General features: G+C 41.3%; 1 protein-coding gene across 1 annotated transcript; it reads right to left on the bottom strand.

The window, feature by feature from the left end:
- Positions 1 to 2,028: 2,028 nt before the first annotated feature.
- Positions 2,029 to 10,557, bottom strand: LOC103260057 (glutathione S-transferase A3-like). The gene is made up of 6 exons (XM_008057692.2): positions 10,452 to 10,557; positions 7,431 to 7,482; positions 6,444 to 6,576; positions 4,247 to 4,388; positions 3,039 to 3,170; positions 2,029 to 2,154 (listed from the first exon to the last, which is right to left on the bottom strand). The coding sequence occupies exons 1-6, from the start codon at positions 10,536 to 10,538 to the stop codon at positions 2,029 to 2,031; spliced, it is 672 nt and encodes a 223-aa protein (XP_008055883.1). The 5' UTR covers positions 10,539 to 10,557.
- Between the last annotated feature and the right edge of the window lie 347 nt (positions 10,558 to 10,904).

A 10,904-nucleotide genomic window follows, 5' to 3' on the forward strand; every position in this document is an offset into this window, starting at 1 on the left:
AAAAAAAAAAAAAAAAAGTATTGACTATGACTGGGCACAGTGTCTCACGCCTGTAATCCCAGTACTGTGGGAGGCTGTTTCAGGTGAATTGCTTGAGTCCAGGAGGTCAAGACCAGCCTGGGTAACATAGTGAACCTCATCTGTACAAAAAATAAAAAAAATTAGCCAGATAGGGTGGCATGTGCCTGCAGTCTAGCTACTCAACAGGCTGTGGTGGAAAGATATCTGAGCCCAGGAGATTGAGACTGCAATGAACCGTGAAGACAGAGTGAGACCCTCGACTCAGAAAAAAAAATAGTAAGTATTGTTTATCTGAAATTCACATTTCCCTGGGTGGCCTGTATTTTACCTGGCAATCCTTTCTGCATCACTCTGGTTATCCTACCTGGCCTCTGGGTCTTTGTATGTGATGTTTGTCCAATTGGAATTTTCTACTTTCACCGACTGCTGTATTTTTAAAAATTGCATCTTTCTGACATTTTTTTTTGACATTTTATATTTAATATCATGTTCCTCATAGACCTTGAGCTCCTGAGAGCAAAGCCTCCATCTTGTTGGAGTCTAGTCACCATTATCTAGCACAAAACCTGAGCATACTAGGAACTGCATAAACGAGATTGTTTTCAAATTTAAATGTAAACATTCTAGCAAATTCAAAAGTGAGAGAATAATATAACAAGCTCCAAAGTCCTCTCCACTCTCCTTCAACAATTGCCAAGAATCCTTTTTCATCTACACTACGCAGTGTTTTAAGATATGTTGGCCCCCAAACTATGGATCCTGTGAATATGACCTTATTCGAAAAAAGGCTCTTTGCAGATGTAATTAAGTTAAGGAGCTTGAAATGAGATCACCCTGGAATATCCAGATAGGCCTTAAATCGGAGGACAGGTGAGAAGACAGACATGCAGAGGGTGAGTTGCTGAAACTTAGAATGAAGACATGAAGATTTCTTTGCATTTTTATCAGCATCCAAGCAAAGCCCATACAGAGACTTTGAGAAGTATGAAGAAATATGTTCTGTAGAAATGGGTGGGTGAATACAGAGTCAGGCACAGTGCCTGGGGATTATGTGTTCTCAAAGCCCAGCCTCGCATCCCTTCATCCTCGAGCTGCACATGGAACTGTGCAAGTGTCATTGTCCCCGCGTGTCTGTTGTTCCCGTGCCCCCTCCAACTGTGGAAGCTCACTCAGGAGTAGGGAACTCAACATGCCACACCTGGGAGAAAGACCATTATGGGCCCCAGATGTGCCTGAATCGATCCTTATCCGAGCACTCTGGCGTGGTGATAGGCCAGGAAAAGCATGATTTTACACATAGTTATTTCTGTGGAATTCACTCGCATAGTCTGTGTCTTGGGAGCCCAGGTGTCAGGAGAGAACTGAGAGTTAGGCTCAAGCTTGGGTCCCACAGAACAAGGAGGAATAGACAGAAGGTGTGCTGTACCCTGTGAGGGACAGCAGGGCTACCTGGGAGAGGAGATGGGCCCGTTCTTTTCTTTCCTATTTTCTCACTTCCTAGACACCAAAGAACCCACAGCAGACATACTAGCTCTTTGAAAATGCACAAGAATGAAAGTTTTTAATATCAAAAATTGCTCTTTAAGAAAAGAAGGATATTTCGTCATGACATTCCACAGATGGATAACTATTTTCCTTGGCAATCCTGAGAATGTCAGGAAGATGAAGTCAAGGGAGGTGCTTTCTACACTTGACACTTTGAACATGACTGATGTTATAGGACAATTCTTGAAAATGTCAATCAAGGTACATCATCCACATTTCCATTTAAATTAAAATTATTAATTTTAAAAAGATGCAGCCTAGGAGATTTGAAATCTAATTTCCTATCAGATTCGAACAAATACAGTTTAACTATGTCTGCTTTAGAGTTTGATTATTTAAGTATCATGTAATTTGAAAAAGTTCATTAGTTTCACAATAGTCACAATCAACGTTTAGGCAGCACTTCTTTGCTGCAAATCCTTAGAAGACTGGTCTTGCATGTGCTTGGCCTCCATGCCCTCTTTATTTAAACTTGAAAATCCTCCTTGCTATTTCTAAAGTTTCCATATCTTGAGGAGGCTTCCTCTGGCTGCCAGGCTGCAGAAACTTCTTCACAGAGGGGAGGTTGCTGATTCTTTTTTGCAGGGCCTGCAATTGACAAATCACAGAGTAGAGTCAAGGCTGATGCCATCATTAACACAACCCAGGAAATCTGAGCATCTCCCACAAAAGGCCAGCTGGGTTCCCTCCACCAGCACCAGTGTGGAGGCTGGGAAACCACTGGGAAATTCAGTAAGGAGTGAAGGAAGGAAGAAGAAAATAGAGATCACTAGCATTTTCCCCAAATACGTCTTTAAGATTGTATTCAGTTCAATTTTTCCTACCTTCTTCTTTACACATTAGCCCTATGGATTCGTGGTTTTTGTATAGTACAAGACAAAACAATGTGCATCTGAGAAAAGACTAAGCAGGAGAAGTAAAGCTGTGGGAGAATGGAAGAGTTGGAAATGAAGAAAGAAAATATGAAAGGCAAACCATTCAAAACCAATTTTCCTGCTAAAAGATAGAGACGGGGCTGTGGGGAAGAGAGGGTGGGCAAGATGGGCAGAGGAGAACACAACAGCTGGCAGCTGGAGCTGAGACAAGGGAATCCACCAGATGGAAAGGGACCTATTCAGACCGACTCAGTGTGGAAAGACAAGGGCACATCTAGGAAAAGGGAATCAGAGAGAAATCAGAATAGAGACCACAGAGGAGCAGGGGAATAGGGGAGAGATGCTAGGTCCAGGGTGCTTTGCACTAGAAAAGGCAAAGTATTGTCCTTGGGGTAGCATCCATCTTTAACTTCCTTGGGGGTCACAAGAGTATTTTCAAGGCTCGGAATCAGGGCTGGGAAGTTCCTTTTGGACACCTGCAGGCAGTGAAGGCCTGAAGAAGCCTGGGGTCAGAGGTCAGCAACCCCAAAGACCAAATACTTGATTACAAGATGGGAGATGTGGGGCTGCCTATCCAAGGGTTAGAAACTGGGTCACCTTCAGCAGAGGGAAGTTGCTGATGAGGTTGGAGTCAAGCTCCTCCACCTCATATAGAAGTTCAACCAGGTGAATATCAGCACGGCTCAGCCTGTTGCCAACAAGATAGTCTTGGCCATGGCTCTTCAATGCCTGGAGGAATTGAGGAGTCAGATGGTGAACATAGGCACAGTCAGGCTGGGCTCTGAATCCCCCTGAGCCCCTCCAGCCTAACTGTCCCACATTTGTGGCCTCACTGGGTGGGTCCTGAGCTCCAGACCTTTGTCTACAGTCCCTGATTCAATGAGGAAGAGTGAGAGATGTGTTCTGCTGCTTCGTGGGAGCCCAGGCTGCCATTTTCTCTTTCATGACGCATCGCTGTGGTATCTGCACCACCCACCCAACTTGCATCTTCCACATGGGTCACAGGCTCAGCTCTTCTGCAGAATGTTTCTGTCTGACCCATGTCCCAGAGCGTGTAGCACTGGCATTTTAGGACGTGGCTCTACACTCTGCTCTCTTTCCAGTCTTCCTTGACTCCACCTTCCTGACAGCACACTTCACTCAGAGTAGACTACTTCAGAGTTTCCATTTCATCATTTATCTGCTCATATCATTTCTTGTTCTATCGCCCTGGAATCTGAAGTAAACCGGGCTAAACCTGATATCATCAGCCTTCTTGCAGCAGTGGCTCTGCCTCCTAACTTACACTATGAAATAATTTGCAAGCTGAGTGAACTGCACTAATCATACCTTCCCTTTTAGATACTTTTCATCCATCCCTGAAGCACTATAATATTCTCATGTGGGGCAGTTGATCTCATATGTCCCTGTACATGGTGTCAGAATATTTTCTGGTATATTGCATTCATCACAATCATCTTGTTGAAGCCTATGGTGTTCTGGAGACTTAGGCCTGCCTCTGGTGTGGCTCAGAGCCTTCGACAGCCCATGTACTGTTTATGAATATAAAATGAGTTGACTAAAGAATTATATATTTGGGTCTAGTAAATTGAAATTTTGCTGGAAAATTATAACTTGGGCATAAGCAGTACAATTGTTCTCACAGGCTACTTTTTAAAAATGCCTTGAGAATCAGAGTGCTACACTGGTGTCTGGGAAGTCTCATCTCATAGGAAGTGAAAGCCAATGCCCCACCAATGACCAGGCACTATTTTTCAACTGTTCTCTAAACCCAGACTTTCTAATTGCTGAAGGGTTTTACTTACTTTTTCGAAGGCAGGGAAATAACGATTTGCTGTTCTCTCTTTTATCAAGGCAAACTTGGCATCTTTTTGTTCAGGTGGAGTTAATATCAGAAGAAGGATCATTTCATTTAGATCTGCTGTACCCTCTATGTACATATCAATCCTGAAAGACAAAAACTGTCAAATGCCTCCTGCTTTAGATTTTATATTTTAAAAATCTAAGACAATAGAACATTAGGTGCAGATAAAGTAATTCACCTTCAATAAATACCTTTCACATGTCTGTCAATATGTTATGCTATGATATATATAAAAACAGCTATATGTTTATATATATGAATATTTATATGAATATTATGATTATATTATTTATTAAAACAACTTATCAGGGTAAATATATGTCTAAAATTTTGGTTATGCACATATCAAATACAGGTACAAAGAGCATGTCTAGAGTCACAATCATGGGAGAAATGTGTGCATTCACTGTAGTAACCATTGCTATTATTCTAGGATTTGCCATCTCTCTTGTAGCTTATTCTGTACATAAACCTGGTGTGATGCAAATGGTCAAAGACCTGCCTGTTAAGTTATTCTCAGAGTCCCTGACACAGCCACTCAGTCATGTCCCTCTTCCTTTCTCATCATTTTACACCTCCCGCTTACTCTATACCCAATATTAGCAGTTCTTCCTGTTATTTCTTATAAAACACACTTGCACAACACTGTCCATGTGCTCTTGCCCACTTCTAGCCAGGTTTGTATTTCTCAAGACCTCACCTAAAATATCCCCTTTCTGGTGCCCTTCTTTACACAGTTACCCTAGTGCATATTATAGAAGACCTCTTTTCCTTTTGTGTCAGACTAGATTTTCAATAACAGCTTCATTGACATGTAGTCACATATTATAACTGCTACATTTTTAAAATATATCATTCGGGGCAACCTCTTCAGGTTCCCTCCTGCTGTGGGAGCTTCTCTGTCCTCTCAATAAATCCTGCTTTCTCACTTAAAAAAAAATCTATATATAACACTCAGTGGTTCTTAATACACTCACAGAACTCTGCCACTATCATCACACTTTAATTTCAGAACATTATTATCACCCTGATAAGGAAATCTGTACATACTGACAATAATCTTCATTTCTCTTCAAACTTCACTTCTAACCCCCCGGCCACAACTAATCTATGAGATGCCTCTATGGATTTGGATATTCTGGATATTTCATACAATGTAGTTCCTATATTATGTAGCTTCTGTGCCTTGTTCCATTAGATAACATAATGTCTTTAATATTCAACCATGTTGAAACATGCGCCAGTGCTTCATTCCTTTTCAAAAACAAAAAATTTCCTACTGCATGGCTAAGGCATATTTTGTTCCTTCATTCATTTTCTGATGCATATTTGGACTGTTTCCACTTTTTAAATATTATGAATATTGCTCTTATTGGCACTGTACATTTCTTGGCAAGATTTCACGTGGATGTATGTTTGATTCTTTGGGGGATACACCTGGTAGAGGTATTGCTAGGTCATTGGTGACTCTATATTAAACTACTTTAGGAAGCATCAACCATTCCATACAAGAGCTTATTTGGAATCATGCTGTTCCATCACATCTGAGGATAGAGACTGCAGAGCACTGATGGTATTGAATCAATCTGGCTGCCTAAGCATTGGATCAAGGTGTTAAGGGAACTCTAGCATACTGGGTACCAGCTTCTACTACCCTTTCTCAAGTGGGTCAGTGCATATAACTGGCTGGTCATGTTGGCTCCTGGTCATCATTCTTGTAGTTACTGGATGTTGAGATTCAGCTCCTTTGGACCCTTCCCTCCACGCCTTCTCCTTCAGACACTCAGATACTGTGTCTTTTGTCCCTGGCTGTTGTTATCTACTTCTGAAGGCCAGCACCTCTATAATCACGATTCCACCATTCTCTTGAACACATTTTGCATCAGTGTTTTCAATCCTTTGTTCCAGTATTGTATTCATGGTCTGCATCCGCTTCTATAATCACTCTTGCCTGAAGCCAACCTGTGTTTACTCTCCCTTCATCTCCATAGGATGCTAGAACTCTGGACCTCAGTGTACACACCCAACGCACAACTTGCGACTGGTCCAAATCTCCTTGCCACCTTCCTGCTCACTTAAGTAAGGCCTTAAATCACCCTGGCTTATCTGTTGATGTCTGAACAGAAAAGGTACCATACAGGGCTCTCTCCTTGATGTCCTTCCCGTAGAGCTTGTACTTGCTGGCAATGTAGTTGAGGATGGCTCTGGTTTGCACCAGCTTCATCCCATCAATCTCAACCATGGGTACTTGCTGAAACACCAAACTCCCATCTTGAGAAAGAAGAAAATGAAAAGAAAAGTATGATGTTTATGAGTTTCATTCTTTCAGGAGGAAAAACTGTTGAAATGACTGAAGACATAAAATGAAAAAGGAATTCTTGCCTGATAACTCTACAACTGATATTAGTCCCTTCCATGTTCTTAGCTTCTGAAGGACTTTTTTTTCTTTTTTTCAAGCTCCCTTTCACCTTTTAGCCCCTTGTTTCATTCATGTTTTTATTCCCTCCAGATATTTAGCAGGTCTCATGTATTTTTGTGAATATTTTAGGAGGCAGCTGGGAGAGACTGCATCTGGGCTACCAGCAGAAGCCATTTAAAATAGGATGTTTCAGAGTAAGTCTCAGGGTGATTGTGACATTTAAGATAGGTTCTCAGAGAGGATTTTATGTAGGGGGTCCCTTTTTGTGCTCTCCAAACCCACAATACTGCTACAATATTACTTTGCCACACAACCCATTATAGAAATAAAACCCCAAGATAATGGCCACATCTGTTTCTGCTTTTTTTGTGTATTGCATGTCCTTGCGTGTCATTGAGTGGAGAGGGCCTTGTGGGATCCTAAGCTGATCTCAGCTCCTTCTTGGTGTAGAAAGTACGAGAGAACAAGAAGAGGGGTAATTAGGAGGCTGGGGACAATTTCTCTTGCAAATCTCAAAGAAGTCAGGCCTTTTAAGCCCTGAAACAGTTGGCTAACCTGCTCAAGGAGCCCCACCCTCTACTTTCTCATTTTCTTTCTCCCACCATCCCCATCTACTACCCTACAAGCAAATAGGCACTACCTGGTGTTAAATCCTTCACCTTCTATGAGATACTCTCATGACAAGCATATAGATACTAGATCTTACCATTTCTTAATCTCTCCAAATCTTCTGCAGATTCTAGAAATTTCTCTTCAAACTGAGAGAAGAAATGGGAAAGAGTTCATGTGAGTTTCAGCCCATAACATTATGGAATTTCAACTTGAATGACCCTTGAGTGGCACATCCCATGGAGAAGGAAAATTTCTGAGTTTGGTAGGGTACACACAAGAGTCTAGTCATGACCATTTGGAAACTGAGACTAGATCCATTAGGAAAAGGGAATAGGTCACAGCACATGGCTGCTCATTCTTATGTACTATCTTCACCTGTAGCCTAATCCCACTAATGTCCTTGGTTAGGTCATGATTTAGGAGTGGGATGTCACTGGAAGGAAGAAACTATGACGTTCTTCTTGTCATGAAATTTTAGTATCTCAGGAAAGCCTGTGCTTCCAAGTAAGATCAGACCACAATGTTATATGTCCCCACCTTTGAGCTCTTAATCATGAGTTCTAGTTTTCTGACTTGCTTGATGGAACACTATTTGTTGTTGGTTTCCATGATCCCATAGGGGGAGGCTATACAGATAGTGAGGTGTGTGTTCTAGCAACTGATAAAGCATCCAGTTTAAGACACGCATAAAAAGGTGGTCATCTCAGGAGAGTGGCTGGGTGAAATGGGCTTGGCAAGTGTGATGTTGCTTATGAGGCTGATGGACTGGATTGTAGGGATCAAGTGCTTTGGACACTGAGGACACAGAAACCCTAAGCAATGGTCTCCAGTCAGCCCTTGACTCATCTCCCTTCAGTCAAGCTGGGCTGCAGACAAAGAAGCCTGTGGTGCTCTAAGCCCCTTCTCTACCTACCTCCTGTGCTGAATTCCTCCTGCCCAGGGGCTCTGAATCTTTCCCTGAACTACAAAGCTGAAGTCTAGACGACTGTCAACACAGATTATTCATTTCTAGAAAGACAACGGCCTAGAATGGCTCTCATCGGATTTGTTGTGTGTTTATTGCTTCATCAAATTGAGAAAGGATGAGGCTAAAGTCCCATGGCTTCATGGAAGCAACGGAGGAAGTACAGTCCCGAAGCGAAGGTCACCATGTTGCTATGAGGCTGAAGGGAAAACATGAGAAGTTCCCTTCACAGGACGCCGCCTCATCCCGAAATCCTCCTCTGCTGCCAGGAGGGACAGGATCTACTGAGTGTGTCCATGACTGACTCCCCAGGAAATCCCTCACACAGCTGCTGAGTGCCTCTTGTCTAGACTGGAGAGTGTTTTTCTAGTGACATTTCTAGGGGGCAGTACTCAAAGAGTCACAGAAACCTCCCAGCACTTCCTGTTCAAACAATGGGACAATGACCTTTTAACATTGGGACATGCTTGGGTGTTCTAGGGGATCCTGTCCCTCACCTTAATCACATACTTAATTGTCTGGAAAGAGCACATCTGTCTTGTTCACTGTCTACCCCTAGAACTTTGCACAAAACCTGGCACTTAATAGGTGCACAACGAAATAATTGTTGAGAACAGTGGATAATGAAAATGTGTATATATATATAATAATAATGTATACTATTATTATTATATATACACTATATATAATAATTATTGTACATATAATAATAATTATATTATAAATATATAATATAATTATCAAAAAGAATGACATAATGTCTTTTGCAGCAACTTGGATAGAATTAGAGAACATTATCCTAAACGAACTAACTCAAGCACAGAAACACCAAATACTGCATGTTCTCACTTATAAGTGGGAGCTAAATTAAGAATATGCAAAGACATAGAGAATGGTATCGTGGATACTGGAGACTCAGAAGGAAGGGGTGGAGGGACGAAAAACCACCTATTGAATACAATGTGCACAAGTTGGGGGGGAGGTGGGTACACTTAAAGCCCAGGCCAAAAACTATTTGTATCCCCCAAAGTTGTTGAAATTTTAAAAAGGAAAATAAAATAGAATAATATTTATCAGAATAATAAATAAATAAATAAATAATTGTTTTTAAAAATGTGCCTAATTTTCAACAGGCAGTTTGTTACAATCCACTCTCTCCATGCCTTCACTGTAGTTTATATGAACTTTAATTACATTTAGTTTGTTATATACTTTACATTTTTATTATATAAATTTCTTGCATATAAAAAATACACTTAAACTACAATAATCTTCTTTGTTTCAATGATCTAGCTTTAATAATTACCAACTTAAGCCAATCTGGTTTTGTCTATATGCCCAGCCTCTCTCTCCCTCTGGTTATAAAATGAAACAAATCTAAGGTAGCCATCTCATTCTAAACACTTCAATGTGCATCTCTAAAACATAACGACTATTTAAAAAATAATCACAAGATCATACCTAAAATCACTCACAAAAATCACACTAAAAAATTAACAATTCTTTAATATCATCTAACAGCCAATCAATATTCAGGTTTCTAATTGCTGTGTGTCATAAATTGTATTTTGTAGTTTCCTTAAATTCAAATCCAAAAAAGTCCACTCACTGTGATTAGCTGATTTTTTTTTAAATACCTTTTAATTATTTATATTCTCTTTGATGGACAGATTTTTTTTTAATTTTCATTTGGTCAAATCAGTCTATCTTTTTTCTTAATAGCAGAATTTTTTTTTTTTTTTTAGTTGGAGTCTCACTCCTTTGCCCAGGCTGGAGTGCAGTGGTACGCATGCTCACGGCCACCCCAGCATCGATCTACTGGGCTCTGGCGATCCTTCTGCCTCAGCCTTCCGGGTGACCATAACTACAGACACGCGCTACCACGCATAGCTATTTATTATTTTATTGTGGAGACGAGATCTCGCTAAGGTGCCTGGGCTGGTCTCGAACCCATGGGCTCAGGCAATCCACTCGCCTCGGCCTCCCAAAGTGCTGGGATTGCAGGGTGAACCACTGAGCCCAGCCCAGTATATTTTTATTTACTATAAAGCTATTCATAGATCAGGTAGTATGAAAGCCTTCTGGCTTAGAAAAGCATTTTGATGCAGGGAATTTTAGATCCAACTTAGGATGACATGACTCAAAACCTACCTCCACTCCAGCTGCAGCCAAGAGCCACCGGATGGACTCCATTCTGCCGCGTCCATTGAAGTAGTAAAGCTTGGGCTTTCCTGCCATGATAGCTGTCTCCTGGTGTTTCTAAATATGAATGAATAAATGGATGAATAAATGAGTCTATAGAAGCAAAGTGTACTTTAAGATGTCTGGCTGAATAGCACCAACTATACAGAAAGAGTATCTGCCTTCATGGCAGGGTTGGGGGAGTCCCAGAAAGATCTTTCTTGATCCAAATTCTTACCCATCCGTGGCCACCATTGTGAAATTGTACTGGATCACTCTCATGCTGCCATTTGTCCTTACTTTGAGGACCTAAATAGAGCATCCTGTATCCCACATAGGTGGAGGCCCTGGGAGCCCAGGAGAGGACCTTGAAGCCAGAGGACATCTCTGACAGGGAGAAGTGGAATGAGCAGAGTCTCTCTT

The sequence above is a fragment of the Carlito syrichta genome, unplaced genomic scaffold (genome assembly GCF_000164805.1).
Source record: "Carlito syrichta isolate Samal-C Ts95f unplaced genomic scaffold, Tarsius_syrichta-2.0.1 Scaffold303106, whole genome shotgun sequence".
NCBI lineage: Eukaryota > Metazoa > Chordata > Mammalia > Primates > Tarsiidae > Carlito > Carlito syrichta.